This window comes from Macaca nemestrina, chromosome 2 (assembly GCF_043159975.1).
Source record: "Macaca nemestrina isolate mMacNem1 chromosome 2, mMacNem.hap1, whole genome shotgun sequence".
Classification (NCBI taxonomy): domain Eukaryota; kingdom Metazoa; phylum Chordata; class Mammalia; order Primates; family Cercopithecidae; genus Macaca; species Macaca nemestrina.
The window spans coordinates 131033796-131055553 of record NC_092126.1 but is presented as its reverse complement, the minus strand read 5'-3'; the positions used below and the strand labels follow the sequence as shown (position 1 = coordinate 131055553).

The 21758-nt window shown below is 38.9% G+C and overlaps 1 protein-coding gene and 1 pseudogene across 3 annotated transcripts in view; one reads left to right on the top strand and one right to left on the bottom strand.

Moving 5' to 3' along the window:
* The window catches only part of LOC105483755 (succinate-CoA ligase GDP-forming subunit beta), a 277662-nt gene that overhangs the window by 136113 nt on the left and 119791 nt on the right, over positions 1-21758 (top strand). For all 3 annotated transcript variants that reach the window (XM_011744738.3, XM_011744729.3, XM_011744733.3), the window contains exons 3-6: positions 1998-2097; positions 2960-3050; positions 10182-10334; positions 12505-12594. In XM_011744738.3, the coding sequence (XP_011743040.1) occupies positions 1998-2097; positions 2960-3050; positions 10182-10334; positions 12505-12594 (434 nt within the window). The remainder of the gene's footprint in view (positions 1-1997; positions 2098-2959; positions 3051-10181; positions 10335-12504; positions 12595-21758) is intronic.
* On the bottom strand, positions 16491-21162 carry LOC139360830 (NADH dehydrogenase [ubiquinone] 1 beta subcomplex subunit 4 pseudogene; annotated as a pseudogene).

Below are 21758 nucleotides of genomic sequence, written 5' to 3'. Positions count from 1 at the left end.
ATAGCTGTCATATTTTGACTTAAAAAACTGTGGCAGGCACTTTACTATATTTCATTTATTCTTCACATCATCCTTACACTGTAGACTCCTTTAATATGACTGCTTTACAGAAGGGCATGCTACTTTTACCTTTCTGAATCTCAGTTGTTTCTTCTCTGCAAAGAAAGTGACAGGTGCAGTTGGAGATTGTAACCAGGTCTGTTTAACTCCAATATCCTTGCTCTTACTACTGTTCTTACAGTATGCTAAATATGCAGTGCATTCATTTTACTTGGTTGCTTTCCTTGTAAGTTTCTGACAATTAATTTGTCTTCTACTCAGCTTGATGGAAACCAGTTTATTTTAAGACAGGGCTTGACCGATGTTGTGATGGTCCGTATCCAGGGCAGAAATTATTGCCGGAGGGTACACAGGACTGCATTCTAAGAAAAAACTGTGTTTGCTTCTGAGAACAAGGTGGGCTTCAGCTTTCTGAGTGTAAGCAAATATAGGAGACAAGAAGACTAACCAATAAAGACAGTGAAGGAGCCTCAATGGTGTGACATCAGCTGGCCGAATGCCTTCTGTAAAATACTTCTGTAGCTCCCCATTGCCTTCATGATAAAACCTTTCACGGCTCTTTCCATTTGAACCTTTACTTGCTTGCCTGTGAGTAACAGTGATGATGACAGTGACAGTAGTAGCTGAAATAACCAAACTTAATGGAGCGCTTGCTTCATTGAGCAGTGGCAGATACCAACAAAATGTTAGTTTTTTGGTTTAGCCATCTCTGTAATGATCCCTTTCATTCTTTACAATATACAAAGGTAATGAATGAACTAACTGGTCGAGGCAATAGTTTTTAATTAATCATGAGTTTTCAGGCTCTGGGATAAAGCATTCATGTATGTTCATTTAATTTCTAAAACAACCCTCATCATCATTTCACAGTTGAATAAACCGAGTTTCAGAGACATTAAGTAACTCGCCTCATGTCACACAGCTGGGTGAGGGATGAAGGCCAGATTGAAACCTGGGTTTGCAGATTCTAAATCTGTTATACTGAACCAGAATACTCTTACGGCCTTATAGAGGATCGATTGGGTTCTCTGATTTTAAATAAAGATGACTCAAACAGAGGATATCAGTATCAGCTGTGGTCTGCAGATGTGTGCTGTTTGGTTTATTAAACATATTTGATTTGGAGGCTTTTTTTTTTCTTTTTGGTGGTTGGGGAGGGGAGCTACCCTGTTTGCTAAAGGCCCCATTTGTCACTGGGCTACTTCACGCACCCAACTTCCCTGCAAGGGAACGTACTTGTGTTAATAACTCTCATCTAAAAAGTCAAGATTAGAGAGTTCTTTCATTCCTGGAGTGTGAAGAGAAACAAAGATTCCACAACCACTTTGCCCCAGGATATTTTGTTACCTTGCCAATAATTTTAAAATACTGCTTGCTTTTAGTTTTAATCCATTTCCTCCTCCCTTGCCTAACCCTATCAATATATAGAACAACTGCTCAGAAAACTATTGGTTTCCAATAATGTAGTTATTAACTATGACCTTTGTGTCTTGTCTTTAAACCTTCCCCCACATAATCCAGTCTTCCCTTTGACATCTCTGATGGTTAGCTCCTCTTACTGGCAGACTGGTGCTTCTGCCATACGGGAGTGCCATTGCACAGGAAAATTAATACCTCCTTCCAGGGTTTATTTAGCTTTTTCTGACACACTCAAAAGAGCAAGGGAACACATGCCTTGCTTTCCCTTGGGAAGGTCAAGTATTCGATGATTAAACTGGTAGGAAGCATTTGAATATCCTCAGTAAACAAGCTTCGTATTAGGCACATTGATTTTTTTTTTTTTTTGAAGTTCTTCATTGCATTTGTTTTCAAAGTTAGTTTGAGAGAGCTTTTACCAGTTACTTGGAAGTTATGTGCCATTATTGCTTTCCTTGTTGCTTAAAAAACAAAAAAAAGAATTTAAAATCAGCTACCAACTCTGGATTTTTCTTTTTCAGATGCAAAAGAAATTGTTTTAAAAGCCCAGATCTTAGCTGGAGGAAGAGGAAAAGGTGTCTTCAATAGTGGTTTGAAAGGAGGTGTTCATTTAACAAAAGAGTAAGTCTGGAGGTTGTTATTCCTTGTCTTTCGGCCAAGCAGTTATGGAAGATCTTGCTCAAGATTGAAAGGCACACTGAGGTTGCTTGTGGTGGGGTAGGAGCGGGCCAAAGCAACTAGAACAAACTGAAATCATAGGTAGAGGGCTCTGGCAGTGGCCTAGTTTCCCTTCTGCTCCCACAAAATGATTTTTCTTACTAATTGGTGAAAACTTGACAGTCCTTCTCTCCTAGACAATCAATGATTCATCATAAATGTTGGAAATGATACCACTTCCAACTGAAATGCTACTTCCATAATGTCACTCCTATTCAAGAACCTGCAGTGACTCCCCATTACCAGTGGCACCTGGGGTACCTCCCCTCTGATAGTCCAAGCCTTCCTTTATTTGGCCTGTCTTTTCACCTTCATCTACTGTGTCTCGTAGCACTGAACACTTTCCTCTCCTCCCTGTTCCTGTCACACACCTTTTTACTATTTACTTTGATCTTTACCCTCTTCCTATCCCTCTCATTGTTCAATATCTTCCCAGTTTTCCGCTGCGGGATCTTCAGTCAACTCTTATCTGATTCTGGTATGCATTTTAGCATTATCTCTTTACTATGACTGTAACTTTTTTGGGTGAAGAGGTCACAAAGCATCTTTTGTTTCATTTATTCATTCATGAACTCATTTTTATTTTGCTCTCAGTGAACCTCTAGTACAGTGCTAAACACGTAGCACATAAGCAGAAAGACCCATGGATTTTGTGAGGGTGAAGGTGAACCCTTTGCAGTGTAGACATGAGACTCTGTGTAAGGACTCTGCTTTAAAATGATTTTCAACAAACATTCATTTTCTCTTTGTTTTCTCTTTCCCTTAGCCCAAATGTTGTGGGACAGCTGGCTAAACAGATGATTGGGTACAATCTAGCGACAAAACAAACTCCAAAAGAAGGTGTGAAAGTTAACAAGGTAATATGGATGCTTTGGGTCATTTTCTATGTATGTGTTAAAAAATAGAAAAGAAACCCATCTTTTAGTTTTTGACAAAATCTAATGAAATACTGCTCTTTGGCAATGTGCCATTTTATTTTTTAAAGCTCATCTAATCTGTTTAGTAAGTGGTATGTCTTTGAAGAAAAATAAAAAGGGCTCTATGATAGTAATATTATTTATCATCATTAGCATTTAGCAAAAGTGGGTGACGGTGAGTGACCAAGCAATGGCTGTCCCTCTGAGAACACAGATGTATTCTATTTAGTTGAGAAGTGCTTGCTATGACAGCCTTATACTCAATGAGGGACATTCGCTGCTCCCACACAGTGGCCCTCCACTCCAGGTGTGTCTGTCAGAATTACCTATTGTGGTGGTTTTTCTAAATGCCCCATTCCTTATTTTGGGATGACTACAATTTTGAGCCATTTTTATTGCTGGGAGTATATTTCATTAGGAAGATCAGCTGAAGCACCCAAGTATGTATAGTATGTGGACACACACCCCTCATCCACACATAGAAAATAAAGCCCACAGGAAAGTAGCCTGCCTCAATCATGAAATTGTGAGTGGTAGAGCTGAGACCAGAACCTAACTCTCCCTCCTGCCAGTCTGCCTTTCACCATTCCTTTTGTGTATCCAGACACTAGAACTAGCTATCTGGGTTGCAGAATCCAGTGCAAAATAAAAAGGCAGGGGACCCGTGTTAAAATTTCAAGACAGCTATTGCTAAACATTAAATCCCTATACAACTACACAGATCACATGTGTCAGCCCTGAAAAGCATCCATGGTTAGAAGGTCCTGTCCTAGCAGCAAATTAGGGTCCCGCCTTTTGGGATGGCAGCTGTCTGCTCCATTAACATAGCATCACAGATCAGTGGTCTCTACCAGTGCACCATGCTGCAGGACAGTGCAGTGGTAACATGCTGTTTTTACTTTTCAGGGAGAGTTTTGTGGAAAACTCTTAAGTTGTTGTATTTATCAGTATTTAGTTCCATTTTCTTGTGTTAATTTTTGTGGGTACATAGTAGGTGTATATATTTACAAGGTACATGAGATGTTTTGATACAGACATCCAGTGTGTAATAATCCCATTATAGTCCTTTTTCTTGCTATGTAGCAATCTATGATATGGATGTACCTACCACAGTTTGTCTAACCATCATCTGTTGAAAGACATCTGGGTTGGTTCGTTTTTGGTTATTACAAATAAAGCCACTCTGGACATTCATGAACACGTTTTTGATATAAATATAAATGTTCATTTTGGGGGATAATTGTTGGACTATATGGAAGTTGTATGATTAGTTTTCTTAAGAAACTAACGAATGTTTTCCAGCATGGCTGTTCCATTTTGCATTGCCATCAGCAATGTGTAAGTGATCAGGGTTCTCCACATTCTAGCCCGTATTTGGTGGTGGTGGTATTATTTTAGCTATTCTTATGCGTATGTAGTAATATTTCATTGTGATTTTAATTTGCATTTCCCTAATGGCTAGAGATGTTGAACATCTTTTCATGTGCTTATTCGCCATCTGTAGATTGTCATTGGTGAATTGTCTGTTCGTGGATGCTATGGTCTGAATGTTCCCTCCAAAATGGGTGTTGAAATTTAATCCCCATTGTGGTGGCATTAAGAGGTAGAGCCTTTTGGGAAGTGATTAATCATGAAGGCTCTGCCCTCATGAATGGATTAGTGCAAGCTTGTCCAACCAACGGCCCACAGGCCACATGCATCCCAGGATGGCTTTGAAAGTGGTCCAAGACAAATCTGTCACCTTTCTTAAATATTATGAGATTTTTTTCAATTTTAGTTTCTTAGCTCAATTATCGTTAGTGTATTTTATGTGCAGCCCAAGACAATTCTTATTATTCTGGTGTGGCCCAGGGAAGCCAAAATATTGGACATCCCTGGTAGTGCCTTATGAAAGGGCTGAAGGAAACTAGCTTAGACCTGTTTTGCATTTCCACTTTCTGCCATGTGAGGATGAAGCAAGAAAGGCCATGTCACCAAATGGCAGTACTTGGACTTCCCAACCTCCAGAACTGCAAAACAATATGTATTCATTTTTTCAACAGGGTCATTTGCAGGGCAAAAGTATTTAATTTTGATGAAGTCCAATACATCAATATTTCCTTTATGGATTATACATTTTTAGTATCAGGTCTAAGTCCTGTTTACCTTGCCTTATGTAATAAAAATTTTCTCATATTTTTTCTAGATGTTTTATAGTTTTCTGTTTTATATTTAGGTTTGTGATCCATTTTGAGTTAACTTGTGAATAAATTATGAGACTTAGGTCAAGGTTATTTTTTAAGGGGCAAGGGGGATATGATATTCAATTGTTCCTGCACCATTTTTTGAAAAGGCTTATCTTTTCTCCATTGAATTGCTTTTACATCTTTGTCAAAATTCAGCTAGGCATATTTCTTTGGGTCTGTTTTGGGGTTCTCTATTTTGTTCCATTGATCTTTGTGTCTGTCCCTCCACCAGCACCACAGAGTCTTAATTACTGTATTTATGTAAGTTCTGAAATTGAGTAGAATAACTCTTCTTGCTTTATTATTCTTTTCTAAAACAGTTTTACCCATTCGAGTTCCTATGCCTTTTTATGAACAATCTAAAACAATTTTGTCTTTATGAAAAAATCCTGCTGAAATTTTGATAGGAATCTTATTAAACCTGTATATGAATTTGGAGGGAATTGATTTTTTGTTATATTAAGTCTTGCAACCCATGTATATGATGCGTCTCTCCTTTTTTTTTAGGTCTCCTTTGATTTATTTCATCAGCGTTGTATTGTTTTCAGCATACACGTTTGGTATATGTTTTGTTAGATTTACACATACATTTTTCTCTTTTACAGCAATTACAAGTGACACTGGATTCTTAATTTCAGTGTCCAACATACTCATTGTTAGTTGGTGTTGATTTCTTGTTAAATGCTTGGTGAACTTCCCTAGTGAAACCATGTGAGCCTGGAGATTTCTTTGTCTGTGCCTGTTAATGTTTTTGGGTTGCTGGTTTCTCTAGCACCCAGCACCCTGCCTAAGATTTATGAGGCCAAAGAAAACACAGGAGACTCGCTACCACGCGCTTCCTTGGACCTCAAGCTCCCTAGCTAGTCTCCCTTCTTCTCTATAACTTTCAGAGTCACCTTAAGTTTTATGTATATATATATCCAAGGTTTTTATTTGTACTTAGCAGGAAGAATAGGGAAAAATATGGCTACTCCATTTTCTCAAAAGTAGAAGTCCCCAGATTATAGAAGCTTTTGATTCTAAATTTATTTGAGAAGCTATTTAAACACATACACACATTTATACACATCAGATATTTGTTTCCTAAGTGTGTGCCAATGCGTTATGTGTTCCTGGGGCTAGTACTAGGGCCCGTGAGACAGCGCTACTCATCATGTGGTCCAGGATTCAGTACCAATAGTGGTTACTGCTCTGTAATGAATTTAAAATTCAAGAATGTACTTTTAATCTTCTTTGTTCATGGGTGTGTTACAAATAGTTTGTGTGCTAGCACTCATCTCCTGACCACAATTCAAGTAGCATGATATTTTTAAGAAAACAGATTCAGTGGTAGATAGGTCAAAGAAAGTTAAAAAGCTTTCTATACTGGTGGACTCCACAAAGAGGACGTGTCAACATATTCTTTGTGTAACTCACAGGTGAAGCTCTTTTGAAATGTATCTAATGGAGTTGCTCAGGGATGAATGTTTGTGGATTCCATTTAGATTTCTCTATAACAATTCCTAAAATACTCTGTCATCCTCGGTCATTTGGAAGGCATGACGGTGTCAACAAACTGGTCTTTGTTGTGTAAAATATCTTGAATTATCTCTTGATAATTATCATTTTCCTGGTGACATTGTCTTAAAGAGTCATACATTATTCCTATGAAGCAAGAGCTGTTTCAGACAGCAGCTGGGCTTCACAAATAGAAATCTGGTGGAATACAGAGCACATCTGTCAACATTTTTGAAGATTAAGAATAGGACTCTTGAATGACACTTACCCTAAAAAATTATAATTTTGTGTTGCCTCTAAGAATAACTACTGAAAGTCATTAAGTATTATTTACTAAACTAACTCTGTATTAGAAATGAACAGTGTTATGCTAGTGGACCTGAAAGCATATACCAAACATATTCCTCATTTTGTATTTTGTGCCAAATTTCTTAAAACAGCTTTCTCTTCTAGAGAAAGTTTTAGAAGAAACGACTATCTTAATTTCTTAAAATGTTTGTATTAATGTTGATGCTTAGAAAGGCAAACTTTATGTTATTTCTATAAACGACAAGTTGTTATTGTATTTTATAAGGAAAGAATAGGGCTAAGTATTTTTGCTTCAAATATTGTCCTACTCCTCAATCAGAAATAAGAATTGACGGTTTCAGGCAGCCTGAAGGCTGAGAGAATTAAGTACTGACTGATGGTTTGACCTTCATTGTTGGTGAGAAAAATCAACTTTAAAGCAGAGTGGTTCTGTGCTAATTCTAACACTGTGTGCTGAGAAATAGTTTTTATACACTTATGAACTTCCATTTCTGATAAATCAATAGGAAGACCTGTATGTTTTATTTTTAACTAATGGTAAATTCAAAAAAAGTTTGAAAAAGAGGAGTTCTGTATTCATTCCATTATAGCTTTTTAGATCATCATATATTTATCCCATTTCATGTGACCTAAAACTTAAGTATTTTTGTGGTATCTGAGTAGTTAAAATCTAATGCTACTTAATCCTTAATCTGTAACTTTTTTTGTGGAACCCATCACCAAACTACTTGTAAGAAAAGCAATGTGGCCGGACGCGGTGGCTAACGCCTGTAATCCGAGCACTTTGAAGGCCCAGGTGGACGGATCACGAGGTCAGGAGATTGAGACCACGGTGAAACCCCGTCTCTACTAAAAATACAGAAAATTAGCTGGACTTGGTGGCGGGCGCCTGTAGTCCCAGCGCTCGGGAGGCTGAGGCAGGAGAATGGCGTGGACCCGGGAAGCAGAGCTTGCAGTGAGCTGAGATCGCGCCACTGTACTCCAGTCTGGGCGACAGAGCGAGACTCTGTCTCCAAAAAAAAAAAAAAAAAAAAAAAAAGCAGTGTAACTGCTTTCATTGTTTTCACATCTATTACTGATTATTTATGGGATTGTTTTTATATTCTTTAAACATCCAAGACATCTTTCACTGTTCTCTTTAGGTGTGTAAGTTGGAACAACCTCTCTCAAGCACTTGGACAGTACTTATCAAAATTTTAAATATTCACAGTTTAAAACCTAGACATTTCACTTTTAGGGTACTTATCTACAGGGATACTAAAAGTAATGAACAAAGATATATGTACAAAAATACTCACTAAAGTAGCATCTTAGGAAAATTGAAGTTCATGTAAATGTCTATCAGCAGGCCAGGAACCATGACTCGTGCCTGTAATCCCAACACTTTGGGAGGCCGAGGAGAGTGCATTGCTTGAATCCAGGAGTTTGAGACCAGCCTGGGCAACATAGTGAGACCCCATCTCTACAAAAAATAAAGCAAAAATTAGGTGGGTATGGAGGCATGTGCCTGTAGTTTTGGCTACTCAGGAGGCTGAGGTGAGAGGATCGTTTGAGTCTGGGAGGACAAGGCTGCAGTGAGCCATGATTGTGCCATTGCACTCCAGCCTGAGAGCAACATAGCAAGACTGTCTCAAAATAATAATAATAATAAAAATAAATAAAAACAGGAACATGGTTAAATAAATATTATCATATAAGTACCATGTAATCACAATGAAGAGAGAAGACCTTAGCAAGATATTTAAGTTGTAGTATTAAGATTTTAAAAAAGAGGCTAGGCGTGGTGGCTTATGTCTATAATCCCAGCAGTTTGGGAGGCCGAGGCAGGTAGATCACTTGAGGTCAACAGTTCAAGACCAGCCTGGCCAACATGGTGAATCCCCATCTCGACTAAAAATACAAAAATTAGCCAAGCATGGTGGCAGGCACCTGTAAGCCGAGCTACTTGGGAGGCTGAGGCATGAGAATCACTTGAACATGGGAGGCAGAGGTTGTAGTGAGCTGAGATCGTGCCACTGCACTACAGCCTGGGTGATGGAATGAGACTCTGTCTTAAAAAAAAAAAAAAAAAAAGAGATTTAAAAAAAGAAAGGCATCCTAGTGTGTATAATATGCTTCCTGATGATTCCATTACTGCAACGCTTGCAGATACATAGAAAAGGACTAGAATGTTAGCAGTGGTTTTCCCAGTGGGGCTGTTACATGCAGTTCAAGTCCTACAGAGCAAAAGGACACCTGGCTGAGGCAGTGAGTCCCCACTCACTCGTGGAATTGAATGACATTCTTCCATCCCACTTGTCCCTTGCCCAGTCATGGTCCTGGCAAGTGACTACATACTCCCAGAGGAAGGGGTGCCTTTTTCTCGTTATCACAAAGGATCCTGCTAGGCTCATATTTGCGCTGACTTCTGGGGCCCGAGGGGTTTGTTTGAGGTAGAGCTATGCGGCAGGGGGCTGCTTTCACTTTCTCATTTATATATTTTTGGTATCGTTTCCATTATTTTTTAACAAGTAAATATTCTGTTTGTAAATTAAAAGAAAGTATAAAACAAAATAAAATATAGTGATCAAAGCGACAGAAATATACAAACATATGAAGCATCAGACATACTGTAAAAGAATCCGTCTGTGGTCACCATGCTTGGTTTTCCACCAGAGAAATCTGAGAGAAGTCAGTGTAGTAATATATATATATATATGAACTGTTAATATCTCAAATTAAAATAACAGCCACTTCTCTAGAGTATTTCTTAAGCGACACAGTTTCTTGAGGAAGGAAAAAAAGAAGATTAAAGTGGGAAGGTTCCTTGAGGCAAACCAAATGCGTGTCACTTGAACAAGTTAACAGAATCAATTAAGGAGGTGAAAATGGGCATTGTGTGCACCATGAGAGCAGAACTCTCAAAGCTCTGCAAACTCACTCACTGGGCTTTAAGAGCCTGAAAATGAAGCCGTTTGATTGCTGTAGCAAGTTTGTATAGATTTCCAAGTAGAAATCAGCTTAATGCTGAATTAATTTGACTTTCCCACTAATGTGGTAGGTGATGGTTGCTGAAGCCTTGGACATTTCCAGAGAAACCTACCTGGCAATTCTGATGGACCGGTCCTGCAATGGCCCCGTGCTGGTGGGCAGCCCTCAGGGGGGCGTCGACATTGAAGAGGTGGCTGCTTCAAACCCAGAGCTCATTTTTAAGGTATGTTTAAATTCCTGGCTACGTGCTATTGATTGATTGATATTGTAGAAGATGTTAAATATTTAATGTGGAGTCTAAGGCCAGGAGCAGTAAATCTGTCTCTACAGTTTAAGGTATGAAGATGTTGAGCCCTTTTTCTTTCTAAGTATCCAGTTGAAAGTTGAGTGGAATCAAGGTATTTAGTGTTCAAGGACTTTTTGTCTTTGCTTTTCCCATCCTTCCTTCTTTCTTTCTTCCTGCCTTTTCTTCCTCCCTGATTCCTTTCCATCCAATCTTCCTCAAGAATTAACCAATGGGAGAGGACTGCTATATTTTCATTTCTCATGGTTAACTCTCTTTCATTTAATATTATATATGATCTAGAAATTCTCTCCTAGGAGATGAATGAATTCTCTTTTAGTAGATGTACTAGAAACTGCTTTGTGATCTCTCAGTACTGTTGATGTAAACTAGAATCTTTATGAAGTCCAGATTCTGTCAGTTTTTTTCAATCCTTGAAATCTTGACTCGTTTATTGATATTAAGATTAGTTTCAAGTCAGGGATGTGAGATCAAATTTAATCAGAGCACAAGTTTCTCAAAGTCTCGAAACCTCATTTTTAAATCAGTAAAATGAACATGGGGTGATTTCTACCCTGTGGGATTATAAGGATTAAATGAGGTGATATGTATTAAGTGCTTCTTAACCTACCTCAGCTATAAGGAGAAAAACATAAGTTTTCAGAACTAAAATTCAAGTTTTTAATCTGGGTTCTTGGGGTCAAAATTGCATTAAAATTTTCCACCAGAAACATTCATTATTTCTTTTAGAAAATGATTTTTTGTTTCCCTTTGAAAAGGGGAGATTTTATTTCTTATATCTCTTTGTCTAAATAATGTGCAATAAACACCCACTTAGCATCCTCAACAGGTTCTTGGAAACTTTGACTTGAATGGAAACAATGTATAAGGAAACCAATGTTACCATACATAGGCTAATTGATATAAACAAGAGTTAAGTTCCTATGGCATATTTCTGCTCACAAAAACATCACGCAACTCCTAAATAAAGACCAACACACTTCTAATGTTACACATAATAATAAATAGGAGCTATGTATACATTTCAGAAAGATTTCATAAAAACAAGTAATGTAATTATATATCCAGTTATTCCAGCTCAGGGTCTCTGATGGCTAGAGCACAGGGTGCAAGCAAAGAACCCACCGTGGATGGGACACCATCCCATTGCAGAGCACACTCACACACCACACCCGCACCCGCATCACACCCACACCCACTCAGAGTGGGACTGTGTATACAAACTGGTTGACCTAACCTGTACAGATTTGGGATGTGGGAGAAAACCGGGGGACCCAGAGAAAACCTACTCAGACAAGAGGGGAATTTGTAGACTCCACACAGACAGTGGCCTTGGCTGGGAATTGATTTTTTTTTTTTTCTCAACCTTATAACAAAACGACCTTGAATGAAGTAATGTTATTTGAAGACCTACTGTACTCATACTTCAGTGATTGCTTTTAAAATATTTTCACTAATGTTATATATTTAAGTTAATTACCTTGGAAACTGAATTGAGACTTTACATGCAGACTTACCGATAACACCTAGCTGTTTTCAAAGTTCACATTATTTAAAGCAGGACATTCCATTTGTTAAGAGGATGCATGAAATAATGTATAATGACAGTGCTCGGTATCTTTGAGACAATAGCATTTTGTAGAGCTAAGGTATCAGTAATCATTATCATCAATAGAGTGCTTAAATCATAAAGTAATGTTTAACCTATCTATGACAGGCTTTAAACTTAACTAATAGTAGGCAGGAAAACCTCACTTTGGAGGTCTTCCAAAAGATGTCATAAAAATTAACTGACTAAATATTCGTCAATGCCATCTGTATAGTAATTAAAAGTGAAAACTGGCATCAGAGTTTCTTGTCAGCATGCCACCATGAGGAATTATATAGTTTTTGGAAGAGCTGTTTTATAGATGGTCTGCTAATTAAAACATACCCTACAGGCATCTGCGGTAGCCCTGCTCAGAGATCTCTGGATAGGTGCCACACTTTAATTACTCATTTGCAAATAAATACAAAGCATTTTCTTTTGAGGTTGTAAATCTTCTCAGTTGACTGTCTAAATTTCGTTTATTTGATTTATTTTTACTAGGAGCAAATTGACATTTTTGAAGGAATAAAGGACAGCCAAGCTCAGCGGATGGCAGAAAATCTAGGCTTCGTTGGGCCTTTGAAAAGCCAGGTATATAAGCCATTGGGGGATGGTGTGTCTGACTTGTTTCAGAAAACATTTGGGAACTTTCTTAATTGCCTCTAGTGTTTGTGATTACCAGGAAACAGGATTACTTATTGTTTTCTAATTTCTTCTTCCAGCTGTTTATGATGAAGAAAAATATTTCCCTGATGTTTTAAAAGAGGATGTTTATGATGTGTCTTTGAATGAATTTTGATATGTGTGTGCATGTGTATTGCATGTGGACACATACACTTTATGATGGATGGTAATCTGTATTTTTTCTGTAGCACTGCTGGTACTTAGCCACCTGGCAGGTAGGTGTGTGATGCAGCTCATTCAGACTTTAGTTTCATCTTCTCTAAAATGGGAATGATGACAACTCCTGAGAGGTTTATTGTGGGGATTCAGTAGAATAATGTGTGAAAGTCCTTATTATAGTGCTCCATAAAGGTCCATTCTTATTGGTATTAATATTAATAGTACATGTTATTTAGCTAATTGCTATTCTTTCATAGCTAATGGGCATTTGAAATGAATATTGATGGCATAAAGTTGATGTTTTATTGAGAACAGCTTAAAATATGCCAGTTTTGTAGTAATATCCCTTGGCTTCAAAGACCAAAACATTGGCCTTAGAGTTGTTGAGGGACAGAATCTGTCCTAGCATCGTGCCCTGCTCTGCCTTTGGTCCAGCGCATGGCACCTGATTATGTGTCTAGCGGAGCAAGCTTCCTAGTCCCACAGCTAAATCAGATAAACTTACTTTTTCCTTCCTCTGTTACTCAGAGAGGCCACCTTAATGGCCCTAGATTGTGTGCATGTGTGCATGTATGTATGTTCTCTGGCCTGGGACTTTATGGAGAGGTTACAGAGTATGTCCTTTGGTTAGGCAGTACTATTCCCATAAGACAGTAGACGATGCACTCTTTTCTTTCCGTCTTGTCTTTTTCTTTTGATTGACTCTGTCTGGAAGTTTAATGACAACAGTAGGCAAGTCAAAGAGGGGTAAAGCAGAATAAGGTTTTAAGAAATACATATGCTTTAATGAAGAGAAACTACTTACTTGAAAATGAATAAAGGCTCACTTTGAAAGCAAAAGATTGAAGATGGTAGAATGGGACAGGGTCATCTGGAACTAAACCTCAGGATGAGAGAGAAAGGGCCAGGATTCAATGGACAGTTAGAGGAACTAATTGCCATTTCTGAGACTAGCAAAGAGGTGCCAGGAAAGTGATCTGTTGAAAGGAAGATCCTGGAAGATTCCTGAATATGTGCTACAGTGGTTGGTTTCATCTCCTGCAAATGAGGATACCAGCTACATTAGCCATTCATTTGATGTTTATTAAGGGGCTTCTCCTGTGGCAGTGGTGGTCACCAAGAGCCCGTTTTCCATATAGCCACTGTGGTCAAGCTGCACTGTCCAGCAGTCAGCTCCAGAGTATGTGCAGTTACCCTGTCTGCCTCCTCCATATCACTTTGGACATCTCTATTTCTCTTATTTATTTGCAGTCACCTTTGCTAGATCCTAATCTTTACCACGGCAGGGACTTTGTCCATCCTACTCAATGCTGTGTTGCCAGCAGCTGGCAAAGTGCTTGGCATCTATTTTTATTGCCCAAGAAACATTTGTCATGTGCCTGACTAGGTGAAACAACACATCTAGTTGTCCACTTTGAAGAGGTTCCTAGAGACTCAGCAATAGGTGGCTTTTCATGACAGAAAAATAAATCTGGAATGGGCAAAATCTGCTGACCACATATTTAAAACCTCAGGAGGTGAACATAATAGAGAGTTCTAGAGAAGTTAATAACAGTATAATGTACATCACAAGATACTCCCCCCTCACTACATATTATAAGAGAAAATTAAGAGTTATTTATAGCTCTTGAATGTCTTACTCTTGTTTTCCTAGTACCTGAAACACTCTAGGTTTTAAATGAGTTACCTACGGAAGGAAGATGAAAATGTGAGAACTCAGGGGTCAGTAAGTGGCCATATTGTCAGTATACCTTTGAATTAATTTATCGAGGAAAGGAAATAAAATGTTTTAATTTTTTTTTTTTTCTTTTTTCACTGCTAACTCCATGAAGGGCTTTAAATCTTCATTTTCTCAGCAGCTTGGAGTGAGCACTGATTGGTTGCTGCTCAGGCTGTTATGCCCTGGGGAACAGAGACAATGAAAAATAACTATTGTTCCTCAGGGGCTCACAGACCAGTGGACATCTGCCTGCTGGCTGAGAGGATACAGGAAGAGGGATGGATAAAGGAATGTGAAGGAGAGAGCAGGGGCAGAGGGAGAGAGAGGTTGATCTCAGCTGTAGACATGTTGGAAGTTGTTCATCTAGGGACACGTAAGTGTATTTCTACAGTAGAAGGGATATATGGCTTGGGAGCTCAGGGAAAGCTGTGCATTGGAGTTGTAGGCTTGGGAATCTGTGCTTTATGGGGCGTGCTCAAGCTGTGGGGATTAGTGAAATGCTCTAGAGAGCCAGTGTACAATGAGCAGATGGGACAGTGTAGAAGGAAAAACATTTAAACAATCATCAATGATCTTTTCCTAAAAAATTGTATCTTAGAGGCCCCTTAGGTTCAGTGTGACTTTGAAAGTTACTTAATTTTCATCTAGGATGTGGTTTAGGCATTTGGAGGTACCTCACTCATGGTTGAATATCATGTAAGATGATAGTCTTGTAAAATTATTAATATCGTTCCTGTGACTCATGCCTGTTGTCTCTAAAATGTGATTAATATTAGACACAACAAAAATAAAGATGATATCTTACTTTTCATAAAATTACCAAGTATTTGTTCCCAACTAAAGTCTATTTCTGTGAGAATTTGTTGAAAAACGTTAAGACATAGAAAAGCTTGATATAGTAGTTCCCCCTTATCTGTGGAGGATACGTTCCAAGACTTCCAGTGGATGCCTGAAGCTTACCTGCTACCAAACCCTACATATACTCTTTTTTTCTGGATATCTATACTTTGGATAAAGTTTAACTTATAAATTAGGTACAGTAAGGTATTAACAATAATAATAACATAGAACAATAGCAATATACTGTAATAAAAGTGATGCGAATATGGTCTCTTTCTCAAAATATCTCATTGTACTATACTCACCCTTCTTGCGATGATGTGAGATGATACAATATCTACATGGTAAGACCTGGGGTGAGTAATGGGAGCATTACGATATAGCATTGGGCTACTCATGACCTCCTGGCAGTAATTCAGGAGGGACATCTACTTTGGATGATCGTGGATCATCAAGCCATGGGTGTCAATGGCTGGATGTCAGGAACAGATAATGTCAATGGTTGGGGATCCTGGATAGTTGAAGGTTTTTCACGATAACCTTTTAGAAGAACATCATAATTAGAAGTTTGTCTCTTTCTTTTTAATTCATCAAAGTGTGGCTGTAGAGGTTGTAATCTGTCAGTGACTTTAGTGCTGTGTTCCATCCAAGGATCTTAGTCCATAATTTTGTCCTTCCCATTTGATAAATTGGACTCACAGTAGATCATGGTTAACTAAAACCACAGAAAGGGAAACAGAGGATAAAGGGGGTCTATCATATGACTGAAACTTACAAGTTTGTCAAGTGTGTCTTAATTATCATCTATACTGTTAGTTTCTGAAAACATGAGTACCATGAATTGTCAACATGTGTCTCTAGGATTTAGGCTGATGAAAGATCGGATGCTCCAAGTCAGTGTAAGATCACTAACACCTCTTGAAGTGGTTTGTACTTCTGGCTAGATTTGAGAGCCATATGTGAATATTGATGATAATTTCTGGAATGCAGGAAAGATATTTAAAATTCTTAACCTGTTGAGACTTTGTTTTGATTAATAGACGATTTATTTCAGCAAGAATACACATAGTCATCATTGCCAGACTTAGATGTTAAATGTTCGATCCAATTTGCCTTCCTGGATAATTTTTTCTTTCCTATCTCTGTCAGTTTTGAAATCATAAAACGAGAAGAAGAGGTGCCTAATTCCACACAAAGCTCCCAAGAGTGAGTTTTTAGGGGTGAAATTAGGATAGACATTTGCTGATCTTGCATAGGTCCAACAAATCAAGGCAGGATATTCAATGAGCTGTCAGCGGTTAGGGTCGTTGTACTGAAGCAAGTACTCTCCCGTTTCAGCTGGGCTCTTACGGCCAACCGCTTGGCTTGCACCCGCTGGGTTTCCAGGGATATGTCATATTCCACTGGGTGGAGGGTTGAGGGTGGAGTGGCCAGGCATGATGGAATAGACTTTGGGAACAATATCTTGGTGATGCAGCACACAACTGTGCCTGCGTGGTTCTGAGGCCCTTCCTCATTATGCTCCTGTTAAGACATTTTTAAAGATTTGTATAAACTGGTCAGGTTTTCATTTACATATATTTGATTTTATAGATTTTAATTTTTAAAAATTGCTTAATAGACAAAATAACAGTTGGTGGCAAAAGTGCAGAAAACCTTTGTACACAGTGGTTATGAGCTGAGAAAGTAATGGCAATAGTAAGCGACTGACTGCAAGTTGACCAGGAGAATGTTCTCTTTGACCTGTGCTTATTTTAAACATTTGAACCCATGTAGAAAGCAGGAAAGCTAATTTCAACTTGCCACATGCCATGCCATTCCATGTCACACCTGGTCACACTTACACATTCTGTCTGCCTAGCCCTTATAACCATTTAGTGTATAGCCTCTGGAATAAGACATCTTACAAGGGTTTGTCATTGTGAGAGCTACAAGGGAGAACCAGCTTGGTTTGGAGATATCTCCAAGATCAAATTATGTTTTAGTCTTGCTCAAAAAATTACAGTCCGGCTTTGCACAACAGTAAAAATTAAAACGGAAAATATCCCCAAAATGCTGTGCTAATGTATAATTACAATGGGATTAATGTGTGGAAAACGCAGGCTTGTACTAAACAAAGTTGGTGTAGGCTTAAGAAGTTCTGAAACAGTTTAAGTGTATATCTGTGGATGAATTCATAAACAAAATGTGGTATATGCTATAATGGAACTTTATTGAACCTTGTAAAAGAAGATTCTGACACATGCTGCAGTATGGATGGGGCTTGAGGATATTGTGTTAAGTGAAATAAGCCAGTCACAAAAAGACAAACACTGGATAATTCCACAGGTATCTAGTGTATGTATATATGCATATCCTTTATTTTATGTATGTATGTATCTAGATATCTCTAGTATCTATATGTCTGCTATCTATAGATATCTATACATATATATGCAGATATATATGGAGATATATATGTGCGTGTATATATAGAGAGAGGGGAGTGTGTGTGTGTATGTGTGTGTATATATATGGGGAGATGGAGAGCGAGACAGAGAGAGAGATGCTATCTAGAATAGTCAAATTTATAGACACAAAGTAGAATGATGTTGCCAGAGGCTGCGGTAAGAGGAGAATGGTAAGAGGAGAACAGGAGTTTGTTTAGCGATACAGAGTGAGGGAAGATTAAGAAGTTCTAGAGATTGGTTGCACAACAATGTGAATATACCAACTTGACCCTGCAGAACTGTGTAGACACTTTAAAATGGTTGAGATATGGTGAATTTTATGTTTTGTTTATTTTATCACAGTTTTTAAAAAAGTTTTGAAGTAGCTGGATTAGATTTTATATATATATATATATGTGTGTACCCAGAAGTTATTTCTGTTATGTAGTCCCCCTAGTCCCCCTTAGAATTGAATTAATCTTTAATTCAACCAATATTTATCAAGTATTGACTCTGTAGAGGTTGTATGACGACAGTGGATGCCAAAGTGCCCAGGACACATAAGATGCCTGCCCCATGCAACTCACATTGCAAGCTCACATTGATGACCTAGAAAACCCCCTAAAATACAAAAAATATTCAGCAGTGAAGTATTTACTGGCTTCACACTTTAACTCAAATTTTATTTGGATTAAAAAAAATGGAAACATTAAATAAAGAAATTATAAAGAATACTAGAAAAAATAATGGGAGAATTTTTAAAAATATTCTCAGAATGGGACTAGCCTTTTAAAAGTCTGACACAAAGCCAGAAGCCATATAAGAGTGACATTATTGTGAAATTTCCATGTGGCAAAACTAACAAAAGAATGTTCAAAAGGTAAATGTTAAAGGGGCTGAGGCAGGAGGATTACTTGAGACCAGGAATTCAAGAGCAGCCTGGGTAACGTAGCGAGACCCCCATCTCTAGAAGAAATTAAACTAAAAAAATTAGCTGAGCCTAGTGGCATGTGCCTGTAGTCCAGCTATTTGAAAGGCTGAGGTGGGAGGATCATCTGAGCCCAGGAGTTCAAGGCTGCAGTGAGCCATGATTGTGCCAGTACACTCCAGTCTGGGTGACAAAGCAAGACTCTATTGTACACACACACACACACACACTCTCTTCCTATAAATTAATAAGAGATCAAAATCTCAACAGGAAAATAGGCAAAATTCACAGAAAAAAAATAAGATATCTCTTAAACTCATAGAAATGTGCAAACTCATTCATAATAAAATAAATTAAAACTATATGTGAGTGTACTCATCTGTTCTCACACTGATAATAAAGACATCACTGAGACTGGGTCATTTAAGAAGGAAAGAGGTTTAATTTACTCATAGTTCCACATGGCTGGGGAAGCCTCACAATCATGGTGGAAGACGAAGGAATAGGGAAGGGACTTCTTGCATGGTGCAGGCAAGAGAGCTTGTGCAGGGGAAGCCCCCTTTATAAAACCACCAGATGTTGTGAGACTTATTCACTGTCATGAGAACAGCATGGGAAAATCCTGTTCCCATGATTCAATTACTTCCCACTGGGTCCCTCTTGCAACACATGGGAATTATTACAATTCAAGGTAAGATTTGGGTGGGGACACAGAGCCCAACCATATCAGTGAGATACCCTTTTTCACCTAACCCATTGGCAAAGATACAAATGGCTAATGATTGTGAATTGGAAAATAGTGTCTCTGATAATTGTCACTTTTTAGGAGTGGAAATCAGGGACGAATTCTATGAAGAACAATTTGGGCCAGGTGTGGTAGTTCACACCTGTAATCCCAGCACTTTGGGAGGCCAAGGCGGGTGGATCACGAGGTCAGGAGATGGAGACCATCCTGGCCAACATGGTGAAAACCCATCTCTACTAAAATACAAAAAACTAGCTGGGCTTGGTGGCACGCCTCTAGTCCTAGCTACTCAGGAAGCTGAGGCAGGAGAATCGCTTGAACCCTGGAGGTGCAGGTTGCAGTGAGCCCAGATCACGCCACTGCACTCCAGCCTGGCAACAGAGCAAGACTCTGTCTCAAAAAAAAAAAAAAAAAAAAAAAAAAAAAGAACAATTTAGCAGAATCTTTTGATGTTTAAAATGGCTATACTCCTTTCTGCTTCACTCTGGGTAATTTATCCTACAAATGTTTAATCAAGTGTATGTTAAATATCCAGAGATACATAAGGCAGTGCTGTAATGTCAACCTATTAGAAACAATGCAAATGGTCATTATTTAAGTGAAAGGTTAAAGGAATTATAGCACATCAATACAGTAAGATATTATTTAGTCAATCAAAAGGATATGATTGATCTACCTGTGTTGCTGATGAAGTGTCTCTAAAAATCTGTTAAGTAAAGAAATGAGGCATAGGAACAAGTTTGCTTTTTTAAGACAGATGAAGGAGGAATGCATACTGTCTTAGGCATAGAATATCTCTCAGATGAAGGGCACATTTATGAGTGTGCTACCACTGGGGGCCTGTGTGGTTGAATGGTACAATCAGGGAAAACCCTTAAGTTATTTGGGAATTTTGTATCATATACATGTGATATCTACCCATACAAATATTTAATATTAAAAATATGTAATCATACTCGTTATGTGGGTTCTTTTATATCTACTGGGCCTCAAATTTGGATTTAAAGATGTTTGTAGGTAAACATAAAATACATTAACATAGCATGAATTAAATCTGGAGTTCTTCAGTCAAATCTGGAACCACCTGCAATATTTACACCAGGGGGGATTTACTTTAGGGATGCGTTCATAGGTGCTGCAAGAGCTGAGTAGTTTAAAAGTGGACAGGGCCGGGCGCAGTGGCTCACGCCTGTAATTCCAGCTCTTTGGGAGGCCGAGGTGGGTGGATCACGAGGTCAGGAGATCGAGACCATCCTGGCTAATACGGTGGAACTCTTGTCTGTACTAAAAATAGAAAAAATTAGCCGGGCGTGGTGGCGGGCGCCTGCAGTCCCGGCTACTCGGGAGGCTAAGGCAGGAGAATGGCGTGGACCTGGGAGGCAGAGGTTGCAGTGAGCCGAGATGCCGCCACTGCACTTCATCCTGGGCGACAGAGCGAGACTCCGTCAAGAGTGGACAGAAAGGCAACCTAGAGTATATCCATCCGCATGCTCCAGGAACAAAAATGAGGCAGTGGTGTTACTGGACCTTAGATACAGAAACTAGAACCCTGGTGGGCTTCTCCAGTGGGAGCAAGAGCCAGAGGAGGAGGTGCTGCCCAGACAGAAAGAGAGGAGTGGAAGTACCCTGGTTCTTCCCTTCTTCCCACCGCCATCTCTCACCGCTGCTTCTCATTGGCTGGCCCCAGCTGGAAACCAGCTGACCCAGGAACATAGAAAACTTAGCCTGTAAGCGTCAGCTTCCCTGATACACAGAGTAGAGTTGGAGAACTGAAAATGGATCTGCTGCAAATAATCCAAGGCTGGCACAGTGAGTGAAATGTGGCAGTGGGAAAACTTTGGCTTGGAAAATGGAGCCGGGAATGAGACTGATACCTAATTCTTCTCCATGATCGACCCTCTTGCTCTGTGCATCACATGCTCCTTTCGTTATTGACAGGAGCTTTCTAGGGTGGGGGCATGGCTCATTCATGTTCTCATTTCTAGCGCCAGCTCTCAGGATACCAGCCAGCTGTGTCATAGGCAGTGAAGAAATGTTGGTTGAAAAGAATGAATGAATGAGCGAATTTCAAGCAGAGTGAGAAAAATGAAGTCAGGGCATAACAGGGCGACCTTGGATATTCTTGCCCTTTGTGGTTAATGCCTTTGGGACAAGCTATTTTCAGTTTGAATTGTGCTGTTCAGTGACTACACTATTGAGCACTTTCATCTTCCTGTTTTACAACAATTTTCGTTAGACACTCAGTAGTTG